This window comes from Suillus bovinus (assembly GCF_016758785.1).
Source record: "Suillus bovinus strain UH-Sbo-P2 chromosome Unknown EDB93scaffold_103, whole genome shotgun sequence".
Taxonomy (NCBI): domain Eukaryota; kingdom Fungi; phylum Basidiomycota; class Agaricomycetes; order Boletales; family Suillaceae; genus Suillus; species Suillus bovinus.
Window position 1 is genome coordinate 29,573 of NW_024542159.1, and position 12,574 is coordinate 42,146.

At 48.8% G+C, this 12,574-nt stretch overlaps 5 protein-coding genes across 5 annotated transcripts; 3 read left to right on the forward strand and 2 right to left on the reverse strand.

Moving 5' to 3' along the window:
- Positions 1 to 799: 799 nt before the first annotated feature.
- EDB93DRAFT_1108350 (interferon-inducible GTPase-domain-containing protein) lies at positions 800 to 3,497 on the reverse strand (the record flags this gene model as incomplete). The annotated part of the gene is made up of 7 exons (XM_041447833.1): positions 800 to 890; positions 971 to 1,178; positions 1,252 to 1,362; positions 1,437 to 1,516; positions 1,563 to 1,591; positions 1,844 to 3,171; positions 3,275 to 3,497. The coding sequence occupies 7 exons, from the start codon at positions 3,495 to 3,497 to the stop codon at positions 800 to 802; spliced, it is 2,070 nt and encodes a 689-aa protein (XP_041302144.1).
- A 316-nt stretch (positions 3,498 to 3,813) lies between these two features.
- EDB93DRAFT_1179906 (uncharacterized protein) lies at positions 3,814 to 5,274 on the forward strand. The gene is made up of 4 exons (XM_041450619.1): positions 3,814 to 4,245; positions 4,301 to 4,390; positions 4,463 to 4,976; positions 5,028 to 5,274. The coding sequence occupies exons 1-3, from the start codon at positions 4,134 to 4,136 to the stop codon at positions 4,942 to 4,944; spliced, it is 684 nt and encodes a 227-aa protein (XP_041302145.1). The 5' UTR covers positions 3,814 to 4,133; the 3' UTR covers positions 4,945 to 4,976; positions 5,028 to 5,274.
- Positions 5,275 to 5,558: 284 nt separating this feature from the next.
- Positions 5,559 to 9,001, forward strand: EDB93DRAFT_1179909 (Sodium/hydrogen exchanger family-domain-containing protein). Its single transcript, XM_041450620.1, has 9 exons — positions 5,559 to 5,692; positions 5,754 to 5,829; positions 5,879 to 5,974; positions 6,030 to 6,686; positions 6,744 to 6,844; positions 6,891 to 6,939; positions 7,001 to 7,139; positions 7,191 to 8,292; positions 8,351 to 9,001. Exons 1-9 carry the CDS (start codon positions 5,624 to 5,626, stop codon positions 8,774 to 8,776), a joined length of 2,715 nt encoding a protein of 904 aa, XP_041302146.1. The 5' UTR covers positions 5,559 to 5,623; the 3' UTR covers positions 8,777 to 9,001.
- A 298-nt stretch (positions 9,002 to 9,299) lies between these two features.
- On the reverse strand, positions 9,300 to 11,289 carry EDB93DRAFT_1234035 (uncharacterized protein). Its single transcript, XM_041451320.1, has 5 exons — positions 11,043 to 11,289; positions 10,143 to 10,984; positions 9,972 to 10,089; positions 9,528 to 9,922; positions 9,300 to 9,476 (listed from the first exon to the last, which is right to left on the reverse strand). The coding sequence occupies exons 1-5, from the start codon at positions 11,245 to 11,247 to the stop codon at positions 9,402 to 9,404; spliced, it is 1,635 nt and encodes a 544-aa protein (XP_041302147.1). The 5' UTR covers positions 11,248 to 11,289; the 3' UTR covers positions 9,300 to 9,401.
- An 838-nt stretch (positions 11,290 to 12,127) lies between these two features.
- EDB93DRAFT_1047185 (uncharacterized protein) lies at positions 12,128 to 12,574 on the forward strand (the record flags this gene model as incomplete). Its single annotated transcript, XM_041444640.1, has 1 exon — positions 12,128 to 12,574. A coding segment is annotated over one exon (447 nt), but the record flags the coding sequence as incomplete, so codon positions are not given.

A 12,574-nucleotide genomic window follows, 5' to 3' on the forward strand; every position in this document is an offset into this window, starting at 1 on the left:
GGTTAGGTCAGCTTTGGTTTCAATACGTTTCCCGAACTATATCCCGCTACGGTGAATACATCATTTACGACTGAATCTGGTTCTCATATCTGTAGCAACAGGACGATATCAGGCTGATTTTGGCTGATGGTATTTGCTACCTTGCACGATACCGTAGGTCTAGCAAATTGCAATAGCATTGAACCAACGTGCATTACTGGCGTCATGATCTGGTGTCATGGCGATGCTGACTCGCCTCCGCTATCGAAAGTTCGGTTTTTTATCTCAGGTATTCCTAGCTAGCCAGTTGGTCCTCTCAGTTTGATCTGTTCTAATCATTGTCTGCCCTGCAGTCTGTAGTCAGTAAAGGAATATGCTTCGGTATTAGACAATTCAAGTCGCATCCTGATAGACTTCATTTCGTGTCCTTGAACAACTCAAAATGTGCGTTTTAATGGGACCAGCGGTAAGACATGCTCTGCAAGCCCCTCGATTTGAAGTGGCTTAGAATGATGCAGCTTCGAAGTATATATGCCTGGCAGTTCCATGATTGGATTTGATTGTTTTCTCGCGTCCGTCAAGGACAATCTTAACTCGGATACTTTCTCCTTGGATACCGTTCGCAACTTCAAGGTCAGTTTCGACATTAAGAAGGTTACCATCACATTCATCCGCTGTGCGCAGTTTCGACGAGTATGTGACCAACTCCTATCTTCTGGAAATTCAATCCGCGTATGGCATTCGATGAACCGTATACAAGGATCCTTTACTGCTGTGAATGGTGCCTAGATTGCGTGATTCAAATTGGGTCTTCGCCATCTTACGGAACAAACCAAACGGGGAAATGCGACACAACCAGCAAATTCGTGACGTTCGCAACAAGATATGGGCCCGCAGAACGGTGGTCAAAACTGCATGGATTGGAGAACAGTGACATTCTCCATATGGTATACTCAGGTGGTTGTAGTGAGATGTGATTTTGATCGCACACCAAACTTGTCTTCCTGAATCCCACGCAAGCGTACTCGGATTAGAGTTATAATCACCTCCGAGTAGCGTGATGTAGATAGATGGCGAGCCGTTGAGCAGGGTTGTGGACTTCCAGAGACGCCGAGCAAAGCCATCGGACCGGTTTTCAGTCGAGGGCTCAGGAGGGAGATCGGGTGTTTTCTGCCACACAAAACCTCGCCTGGTCAGACCTTAGAGAGGTTGCACTATAAGTTGGTGCATCAATTTTTGTCGTCACTGCAATAGATCCTTACAAAAACTTACTAGCTAAATCCCCATAATGTAAGGCCTTGAAGGAGCTGATGGCCGGCATTTCTGTTTCCGGGCTGCATGAAATTTGAAGCTTTCGAAGTGCTATGTGAGTAACCCTTCGCACTACATCATGAAATCAATTAAGGGGTTTTCAAGCTCCTACAGTAGTAACCAAATGATCTCTTGTCGCAACGCACGAACTGTCTGCGATCGAAACCGCATCTCAGAATCCTTAGGAAGTCGTGTAGCTTGCTTGCCTTGCTGTTTTTGATGCTCCCTCCAATGGTGAGAAAGCAAAACGTAGTAGAGAGAATCAAAAATACCATACCATCAACAGAGAGGGTGATAAAGTCTAGATCGACGAGAGGATATGTATCACTATCAGGACTGCATACGGCTCGCACAGTGGCAGCAAGAAAAAGTGGAACTGTGAAGTTACGTGTTTGTCCTATCAGATCCAATACGTGATGAGTACGAGAATCTGAACCACAGGTAAACGTGCCTATACGATCCACCAAAATTGAGACACAAGTCTTTCAAGGCGGAGCGATTACTTCCTCTACACCACTTCCTAGGTAGAAACCCCTCCTGAGTGGTGACGGACTCGCCTAGCTTGCGCTTCCGTGTATAAATCATTCAGCAGTTGGATTTCATCGATGACTTTTGAAGGCTGCTCGCCTTTGGACACAGCTCGTAGACAGTTACTAGAAACGACGTAAACCTTTTGAGCAGGTAGATTCGCCTCAGCGAGATTTTCCTTCACATTGCGGCGAGTTTCGTTGACAAGTTTCTCTCTCGCAGTCATGTACAAGGTTGACCGTTGCGACCGATCGGCGGTTTCGTCATCGCTGTCTTCCCCAATCTCCCTTATGATGTTGCGAATATGTTGGTCTGCTTTTGAGCGGACGATGTAAGTGGGAATTTTGAAGCGCCTGCAATTGAGGAGAATAGCGATGTCGGTCTGGGTGAATCGATTATCGAACAAGACGACAATGCAATCAAAGACATAGAGTCCCTGCGCGTTAAAATACTGCCAATCCGGGATCCTGATCGTCCCTGCTCCAGGAAGGTCATACCAGATATGTTGGCACCGCTCGTCAGAGTCGGGATATCTTCCCATTGTAAGGGTGGTCTCTGTGACTCCAGTCCGAGCGGAACCAGCTGCACGGTTACTCATACCGCGGAATGCATTTACGAGTGATGACTTTCCGCCACCGGCCCTCCCAGCAACAGCGAAATGGAATAAATTCTCCTGATACTGAATTTTTTCTTGGGCAGCACGAATTTCTTGAGGAGTGGGCGTTAATATAGGCTGGATGCCCTCTCTAAGCCTCCTCTCAGCGTCTTCCTTGGCAGCTGTAGCCTCGCGAACATTGTTCTCGGCTGCTTGTTTTACGACCTCTGCCTCTGCGACGGCTTCGTCAGCTTTCCGCTTTTCTTCTTCAGCTGCCCTCTGAAGACGCTCGGCGTGTTGTTTCAAAACCTCCGCTGTTCTCTGGACTTTTTCGAAAGCAGCTTGAGTACGCTGCCTCTCCGCCTCAGCTTCTTGGGCCTTCTTCTTGGCCTCCTCCGTTGCAAGTCGTGCTGCGTTTTCTGCGGCGAAACGGGCCGCATTTGCAGCTCTCTCGGCGTCAAACATAGCCCTCATTTGCTCCTGAGTTTTCCGCTGCGCAGCTGCCGCAGCCGATATGGCTTCTTGCTGAAACTGAAGGGTCCTACTTTGCATTGATTGCATTGATTGCACGAGCTGCGTCACCTGCGCCCTCGTACTGTCAAGCTCCCGAATGGCCCTATCCCGCTCTCTCTCAGCCGACTTGCGGGCTTCGATTTCAGCATAAGTTGGATTGGGAGCGCTGCGACCGGAACCGAGGAACTGCGATACTGCCCAAACTCCCGCATAGGCCACAGGTATAAGCCATGCCATTATCTTGCCTGCGCAAAGTCATCAGCAGTCGAACAATTAAAAAGGAAAGTCTGTACAATGGTGTGCAAGCACTGAAATGTAGATGAGAACGGTCTTCGAGTGATGGGATACCTTGAAAGGCTGGTGGATGAAGGTGCTTGTGTAATATAGTTCGAATTCGCCAGATACTCGGTTTCATGTTGGCCTCGCGGCTATGGTTCGGATTGGTGACCCTTGCCTTGGGTATAGGGTGCTTGACCGCATTGCACGCGCGTTTTAGAAGGATACTCATGTGACAGGATCGTCGCAAAGCCAGAACGGAAACAGGATCATCTGCAGATGCAGTGAGGATCATATTACAAACGTTTCTGAACGGCGTGTTTGGGGTACAAAGGAACCAAGACTTCATTTGTGAAAGCGCAGTGTGGACTCTGTGGAGGGTAAGACCGATTCAGAGTAAGTGCACAACTTGTGGTGATCGACGAGTACTTGGTTTCCCGTTCAAAGACCCAACACAGGAAACGGATGATGGCTGCATGGAGCTCCACAGATAACAGGCACGAAAATTAATCATATTCGCCGCTTTGAAATTATTGCGAGGATGGACGATGTTTGGTTGATGCCAATGGGATAAGTCTGAGTGACCCTGGCACTGCCACACTGACCAACTATCTTTGTTTTCATTCAACTGCAATGAAAGCAGATACTATTAATCACACTAGAGATTCGCCTATGTCCGGGTCAGCCAGGTCAGCCAAGCTGGTCTGAACCTTTATTTTGATCGTCATACCATTGAAGAGACCTCCATATGCTAGAGAGGCTGACCGCCGTGGTTCTTGGCTAAATCCAAGTCAGACACCTCTCAAGTCACCGTCCACATTATCACCAACACACTACCTCTACACAGAGCGTGTCATCCACTCCTTTCGCAGTCAAGTTTGCTATTCCCTTAGCGTCGCAGTTTGTACATATCTAGGTCTCGTAACCTGCCATGATCACCCCACAAACCGTCCCTGTTGCTCGTGCGATTCATGATCGCATACGGTGTCAACCGGTTTCGAGCAGTACGACCCTATGTGTTGGAGACATCGTTACAATCATTGGTGAGTGATTCTCCGCGATGAAATAGAAGCTTCAAGCATCATACGCGTATTGCAGTTATCAGTATTGTCTTAATTCTCGGACTCTTGTGCATATACTGGACATGGCGAGTAGTTCACCGTCATGCCGTCGCTGATCAAGAACAAGGTAAGGGTCCGTCAGGGACTAGTATAATTAAACTCGAGAGATTGATCTCTTGTGGCACCTGTTAACTCCTAGCTTCATCCAATTGCGATCCCTACAACGTGGTCTCGCCTTCGCTGGATAACTCCGTTCTCGTGAGAAAGGGTATCGTGCACGAACCGGACAAGCCGTTGCAAGCCAAGACAGCTGGGCCTGACGTCTTCTGGTCACCGCAGGCCCAACTGCCCGAACTCAAGTTTCACCTCGACCCCCTACCGGCCATGGAAGAAATGACAGAGATGAGAAACAACTTTTCTAGTCGCCCATTCTCTTGCCACTTTCCATCGTCGCCCTCTCCCCGTTCCAGCTTGGTATGTTTGGACCCGCCTCCGTTACAGTCGCAGTGCTTCGGAGGTACAGCACCCCTAACTACGCGGAGAGGCAGCCAGAAGCTCAACAGGTTACCAGATAGTGTGTGTTCTGAAGGCGGTGGCGAAATATCGCTTGGCAAAGCGGCTCCAACTGTACCCGGTGACACTATGACAGATAGTTCCCATTCGAGCATGAAGTTCGCATAAGAGTCCTGAGGTTGAACTTGTGGATGACAGAGGTGGGCCGAGTTGGTTGCTTGTGTGGAGCCATGATAAAGTTGCTCTTACAGTACTCCCACTTTTGTGTTCGAAGCACCTGATTGCATCATGATTTGAGTCTTCCGCTAACAAGAGTGCAATATATGGCAACAGGAGTTGATGACAAAATAGATCGCAGTCGCATGCTGCCACGCTAACTTATGCGCGTATACCTAAGCCAGGATTTAATGCGGCTATAAAAGATGAATGCATATCCGAAAGAACCATGCTAGGCTGGTGTATATATAACACCCTCTTAGAGCTTCAAGCAAGATGGATGGGTCACTGTGGGTATACTAAATCTTAAGGCAGGGCTTGAACGTCAGACAAATGAGATCATTTCAAGTGCATTGATCACTTCTCCACTTTAACGTGGCCCAGCGGTTTAAAAGTTGCCGCTGCAACATCAAAGGGTAGGAAATATATAGAACATGAACAGAGAGTGCTGGATATATACAATGTATGGTCCGGCACAGGCGTCCTAGTAACGTCATGTGCCTGGCTGATGGCGCCCACAGTCAAAAGCCTACTAGTACTGATTACTTAACCTGGCCAGTGGCCACCAAACCGATAAAGATGGTACCATAAATCAAGTTATAGTCCCACTTCGCCGCTCTCTGACCCTCTCATGCCAGAATTTTCAGACACTATCATCAGACTCTTCAACGGTCTCGAGAAAAGACAAGCCACCGGCGAGGTTTGTTCTTAATCCTACAACTGACATACTGCGCTGAACTGCTAGCCCGTCTGTACCATAGGGTGGTTTGCTTACTGGTTCTAATCCATCGGCTTTCGATGCTTCGGACCCGCTGAGGCTATGGATCATCCAAGTTGGTGTGTGGCATGTGTACTCATTACTTGGTATGATCTCAGTCCAACCTAGGTGTTATTATAATGATGGCCCAGCTACTTTCTCTGGGCTTACGCAGGATGAGGCAACCGAAAGTCATTGCAGAGGTGCTCGGCGGCATCCTTCTGGGTTAGTATTTTTACCTTCTGTGTGAAATGTCTGTCTCACGTACAAATTTACATAGGTCCAACGGCCTTTGGACGTATACCTGGCTTTACCCAACATATATTCCCTTCCCAGTCACTGCCATACCTATCTCTCGTTGCTAATATTGGCCTTTGCCTGTTTCTCTTCATCATAGGTCTCGAAATTGACATCAGTATCATCAAGCGCAATGCTCGCATGTCAGCTATTGTATCGCTCGCCGGCATGGCTTTGCCCTTTGGTCTCGGATCTGCATTGTCTATTCCATTATACCACCAGTTCATCGACCCATCCGTCCAGTTCACACATTTTATGCTGTTCACCGGCGTCGCATATTCCATAACCGCCTTTCCCGTACTGTGTCGTATTCTTACTGAGCTCAAGCTGTTGGATACCACTGTTGGCATTATTGTCCTCTCAGCTGGCGTAGGCAATGATGTCGTAGGTTGGACTCTCCTGGCGCTCAGTGTAGCGCTTGTCAACGCTGGTTCTGGTCTTACTGCCCTATGGGTATTACTCACATGCGTGGCATTCACAATATTTCTTTTATTGGTCGTCAAGAGAGTAATGCTTTGGCTTGCCAGAGCTACAGGCAGTACAGACGATGGTCCTACCATGTTTTACATGACTGTTGTTATGATCTTGCTTTGGGCGTGTGCGTTCTTTACGGATATTGTGGGTGTCAATGCTATTTTCGGTGAGCGCTAGTATTTTATTATCTGCTATCAAGTCCGCCGTCGCTCATTGCGTGTAGGTGCATTCCTAGCCGGTATTATTGTACCGAGGGAGGGCGGTCTCGCCATTGCTTTAACGGAGAAGCTGGAAGATATGGTCTCCATTGTATTTTTGCCTTTGGTATGTTCGTTATGCGATTCCTCTGCTGATTATTCACGCATTGCAGTATTTTACCATCTCAGGGCTGAACACCAATCTTGGACTCCTTGATAATGGTCGGTCATCTGAGACGCCTTGTTCTTATCTATTTTTCTTATATAACTTTGCACCTCGTAGGTATCACTTGGGCTTTTACAATTGCCGTCGCATGCCTTGCATTCTTGGGCAAGTTTGGTGGATGTACAATTGCCTCAAGGTTGTCTGGTTTCAGCTGGCGTGAAGCCGCCACAATCGGATCACTCATGAGCTGTAAGGGGTAAGCACCTAAGTACTTTGGTGTTCTCGTCTGCTAAATCATGTTACTCAGTCTCGTTGAGCTGATCGTGCTTAACATCGGCCTCTCCGCTGGCATTTTGTCTCAGAGGGTCTTCTCCATGTTTGTACTAGAAGCTTTGACACTCACGTTCATGACCACCCCACTTGTCACAGCATTGTATCCTCCAGAACGGCGTATCATCGCCACTTCAGGCGGTGCTCCTCCCAAAACTCGTGACGGCGAGGATGCGGATCTCGATACAGACAAGAAATTTCTTGTGAACGAGGAGCAGCCCTGGCGGTATCGCTTTACTGTCGTTCTCGACAAACTCGAACATATGCCATGCATGATGGCCCTCACGCAGCTCGTCCGTCCTCCTGTACCAGATTCCTCGTTCACCGTTGTATCCACGTCTGTTACATCTGATCCAGCCCCGCTGAAGTACAGGACGCCCGAAGTGAGCATCAGTGCACTCCGCCTCATCGAGCTCTCGGATCGTACATCGGCGGTGATGAAATCATCTACTGCGGATACGCTTATCCATACCGATCCCCTCCTAGCCATATTTTGCATGTTTGGAGAGCTGAATGATTTGCCTGTGTCGACATCGCTCACCATCGTGCCGCACGATGACCTTGCTTGCAGCGTTGTGGATCACGCCAAGCGAGATGCATCCCAGCTCATATTACTCCCGTGGTTGCCATCTTGTGCTAGCACTGCTGAAACAAGCGATAGCGTGACGCTACGTCGAGAAAGGTTTGATTACAACCCTTTCGAGGTCATGTTCGGTACATCAAGAGATAAGTCTGCGTCTGCCATGCACTCGCAGTTTGTACGCGGGGTATTCGCACAAAGTAAGACAGACGTCGCCCTGTTTGTCGATCCTGGAAATCACCTTAACACGGGTGCGAAGACAGGCGGCTTGCATCACATTTTCTTTCCATTCTTTGGCGGTCCCGATGACCGCCTTGCGTTGGAATTTGTGGTACAACTCTGTGCGAACCCGAAGATTAATGCAACGGTGGTGAAGATGGAAAAACGCGAGATTGAACACACGCAAATCGAACGACCTTCTACGGCCCATTCTGATGATGTCAAAAACGACGCCAAGTCATTCGCACTTCCTCATCAAGAAGGATTGGCGGTATCATCCGTGAGTGCGACTGTCTTCTCCGCATGAACCGAGTAACATGTTATCACCGATGATGCAGATATTAGTATTTCCAGACACTGTCTACGGGCAGGCTAACACGCAAATGCGCATGCAGTCCGAAACAGCTGATAGCATCATTTGGTCCCGATATGCGGGCTGCAATCTATTAGATTCGGACATACCTGGGCCATTGCGTACTGCGCTCTCGCGGATCAATTTCACGAGCCTCGCGTCTCCCGTCCCGCTGCATGCTGCGATCCAGCGCGCATCGACGAACCAACGGGTATTGGTTGTTACTGGACGATCAAAGCGACTGGCAGTGGAGGACCATCATGCTGAGTTGAAAGATATTGTAGAGGAGCATAGGGCAGTAGGGCATGAGGTAATGAGGAAGACGATCGGGGATGTGGCAACTGCATTTGTAGTGTCGGGGTGTGCGAGTGCGGCGGTTGTGCTGCAGGCTGCGAATGTGGGGATGCAGTAGTTGGGGTGTAGGTGGTGTTGTTTAGAACGAGACTCGATAAAGTATACCCTAGGTATTACTAATTTTCATAGGAGGTGTAGGCATGTTAAGACAGGACTCGAGATCATATTAACTATACCTCAACGCATGGTTTTACTACCTGGAGTGATGTAATGTGCATGTTTGGGAGACGGTAGTAGCGCACTGGGGTGTATCAATAAGGACGGACAGGAACTTACACATTTATCAGGGCACACGGGCAACCATGAAAGCAGATATACAAGACAGGTACAACTGCGCGTTCTGTTCTTTACAGTGAAACGCGAAAATTTGTCAGTCTCTAGTGTCGTTCAACGCTATCGATTTACCACATGCAGGTGGATGCACATGTCCACCAGATGCGTTGTAAGTTCATCGTTAGGTGGTGGCAGTGGAGAACCGCCATCTTAGAGTTGAACGGAACGGAGGATAGTCGGACAAGGAAAACTAACAGCGATGTTTGGAGTTGATCGCACGAGTCGGAAGCGCACCGTATTTCAGAACATTGACGTCGCAAGAATTAGCCGTTCATCAAGGCAAGGACGATCATGAAAGTGGAAATACAAAAAAAAAGACATCCGGACGAAAAGGTATACCACATACTGTATCATGCCTTACTCTTCTTCTTTTTCTCCTTGTCTTTCTTGTCTTTCTTCTTTTCTGTTTTCTCAGAGGTGCCATTCTGAAGAAGAAATTAGCCAAGACCGCGATTATTTGACAAACTCAAGCATACATGTGAAGCAGCAGCAGCCTCGGCCTTACGTGCTGTTTTGGCTGCCTTCTTCAAAGCCTTCTTCTCCTCCTTGGACAACTTCACTTTTTTCTCCGCGGGCTCTTCATCTGCCTCATCCACATCCATAGCATCTCTCAACCTCTTCTTTTTCTTATCCTTCTTAGGTGTGACGTCAATCAATGGCAATATAGGCTCTGCATCATCCGTCTCAGCGTCTGGCTTATCCTCCATATCCTCATCCTCCTCCTCATCATCCTCCAAGTCTAGTGCGAGACTGTCGAGGACCTTGCGGATGGCATCGACGTTCTTAGTCGGCGGTGCGCCGGTCTCGAAGAAATTAAGACGCTCTTCGACTTGTGTGCGGAGGGCCTCGCCGAATTTTGCAGACGGATTATCTGGGTATTTTTAGTAAGGGGTGAATATGTGGAGATGGAGTGGAGTTACCCGAGTAGCAGTCTATCCGAGAGGCAATAGAACATTTATTTGCGAGGAACCGGGATATCCGGCCTTTGTGCTTGGGGTCTGCACGGCCGATGAAAGAGGAGTGGTATAATAGACCATACTGTATTGGAAAAAAAAATTAGCTTGATTGGCGCTTGGGATGGAGTTACGAACCTTTGGGGTGTTGCCCTTGGTTTTTAACGCCCGGAATAACGCCTTCTCTGCACCAAGGATCTGCACGGTACTAGCAGGGTACTTGCTCAGATTTGTCAAGCTACCCGCATGGCTGATCAAGCGTGCGCCTATCCGCTCTCCCAATAATGCAGTAAGAGACGGAGCGACGAGGTTCATTTTCTCGCCTAGGTAGGTAACGAGGGATTTACGGTAGTCAGCGATGGAAACGACACGGGTTGCAAATGCAGAGATGTTGAGCATGTCAATTTCGGATATGGATGAACCCATTGAGCCGCGAGCGGCGTCGAGGATGTTTTGTGCGAGGGTAGAGTCGTCCTCCAAGAGGGTAGTGAGCTCAGGTAATTTTTCCTCTGTCAAAGTGTCCTTGTCGCCTATGAACTGTGCGATGCGGGCATATTGGTAGTTGTCTGGAACAAGTTTGACGAGTTCGGGGAAGTGATAGCCGTACCACTCTCTTATACGCATAGCGAACAAGTTGACATCCTTGTCAAGCTGGTCGAGGAGGGCGATGGCTTGTATGATCATGTTGTCCACACGGTTAACGTTGAACTTCAATTTAGCGCGGGAGTAGGAGTGGCCGAGACCAAGTTGAGCTTTGATGAGGTCGGTAGCATCGAGGCCCTTAAGAAGCTTTGGTGCATGGAAGCGAATGCCGCGAAGGATTTCCTGGGAGGTGTCAGAGGCGTCACATTTTATGTCGAGGTTTTCAAAGATGGCGTTTGCGAGAACGACCTCTGAGACTGCAAGAACTATCTTGGAGCCTTTTTTAGGCTTCGAGAGATTAAGCTCGAGGAGGGATTTGAGATGGACATTGAGGATGCCTGGGGATCATTGAAATTACTGTGAGCACAATAAATAAATAAGTCTATTCATGCGTACCTTCTGAGATATCGTTTATGTTTTCGAGAGCATCCGCTGCATTTTTGAATGGCGAGAAACTGACGAGAGTAACCATCTTGCCGAATTTTGAGAGGTCATTGATGGAGTCCTGGACTGCTTTGACACGCGAGCCAATGTTTTCATGGAGTTTTATATCGAAGATGGCGTATCCTGACGCTGACTCGAAAAGTGCATGCGTCGCCATCGTGGCTTGTGCTGAGCTCGTTGTTGAGGTCGACGAACAGCGACTGAAATTTTGGATCGGCATGTCCCGAACATCTGGTTGCCAAATGCGGTGATTTGTGGCATGCCAATGACTTGGCAGAGTCAAGTATTGACGCCGATCTGACCGTTATCTTGTGTTTTCTGGACATGCATCATGCCCCCCGAGTACATATAGGATAGAAAGACAAGCACTTCTCCCAGGCCAGGTTCAGACTTTCCCCAGACTTCATCATCCTCTAACATAAAAGTTGCTTCTGCGTCCACCGCGCCCTCGGTCGACGAGGGAGGGAGGTTAAAGAGGGGGTTTTCTTCCCGAGAAGCATCCCCCACATTGCAGTCAGAGTCTCCTCCCTCCAAGAAAGGCGCGTACGCCTTACCTCACCCAGCTCCCAACCCTGCGATTTATGTCTCCTCAATGCCACCTTCGCTACGAGCAAGATCCGTGCCACTCGCTCTCCGACCTTTCCTCGATCCTTTGCGGAAACCCGTCAGCCAAGAACAAACCCCACAAGCGCCCAGTGCTATGTTGAGTGGGTCTTCTCTCTTGGTTTTGCCGTTCGGGGACATCGTGATAATTCAAATACAAACTTGCAGCTAGTAATGTGCTCAGTGCAACAACTTCGTCTCCTGTGCCTCTCAACAGTTCGCCACGACTGGAGCCATCCCGCCCGAGCCCTACGTTACATGACAAATCTGAAAGTGGTGAAGAGTTTGAGATCTTAGATACATACGGTGATGCATTCATGGAGTACATGTGCATGAGTCCGTATCCGTCGCGCTCAGTGTCGCCTGCCTCCATTCCCGCACCGAATCTGAATTGGAAACTACTTTCATACCATCCAGCTCGGCCCAACCTATTCCTTCACTTCGATATCGCTTTTCCAACTCACGACATAGAGTTCGTGCAGGACTTTTCTTACGGGATCCAAAAGGCGCCTCTGTCTGATGCTGATCTCGATATGCCGGCCGCAGACGAGGAATTGACAAATATGACCATTAATTTCCAGCGTAATCCCTTACGATGGGATATCCACGTGAAGCGTGATGAAGGCATTCGTGTCCGTGACGTTTTCGAGGCGATCTATTCGGCTTTTGACATACCGATCACGCTCTACGAGAAGAGCTTGATGCCGCCTCGCCTCCATGCGGGGTGTGAGGAGGCATTTAGGCTTCGCTGCGACCTTGCACCGGTGCCTCTGATCATGCAACAATGCCAAGGTTGGAAGCGTATAGATACACTTCTGCATGAAACCATCTTCCGCGGCTTGACTCAGTCGAAGCGAGGGGAAGATTGGACGTTAAATCTC

Coding starts and splice junctions, on each gene's coding strand:
- EDB93DRAFT_1179906 (XM_041450619.1), top strand. CDS start 4,134: ATGATCACCCCACAAACCGTCCCTGTTGCTCGTGCGATTCATGATCGC. Junction 4,246..4,300: donor AGACATCGTTACAATCATTG/GTGAGTGATTCT, acceptor CGCGTATTGCAG/TTATCAGTATTGTCTTAATT. Junction 4,391..4,462: donor CGTCGCTGATCAAGAACAAG/GTAAGGGTCCGT, acceptor GTTAACTCCTAG/CTTCATCCAATTGCGATCCC.
- EDB93DRAFT_1179909 (XM_041450620.1), top strand. CDS start 5,624: ATGCCAGAATTTTCAGACACTATCATCAGACTCTTCAACGGTCTCGAG. Junction 6,687..6,743: donor GGGTGTCAATGCTATTTTCG/GTGAGCGCTAGT, acceptor CATTGCGTGTAG/GTGCATTCCTAGCCGGTATT. Junction 6,940..7,000: donor TCTTGGACTCCTTGATAATG/GTCGGTCATCTG, acceptor TGCACCTCGTAG/GTATCACTTGGGCTTTTACA.
- EDB93DRAFT_1234035 (XM_041451320.1), bottom strand. CDS start 11,247: ATGGCGACGCATGCACTTTTCGAGTCAGCGTCAGGATACGCCATCTTC. Junction 10,090..10,142: donor CCAAGGGCAACACCCCAAAG/GTTCGTAACTCC, acceptor TTTCCAATACAG/TATGGTCTATTATACCACTC. Junction 9,477..9,527: donor AGGCTGCTGCTGCTTCACAT/GTATGCTTGAGT, acceptor TTTCTTCTTCAG/AATGGCACCTCTGAGAAAAC.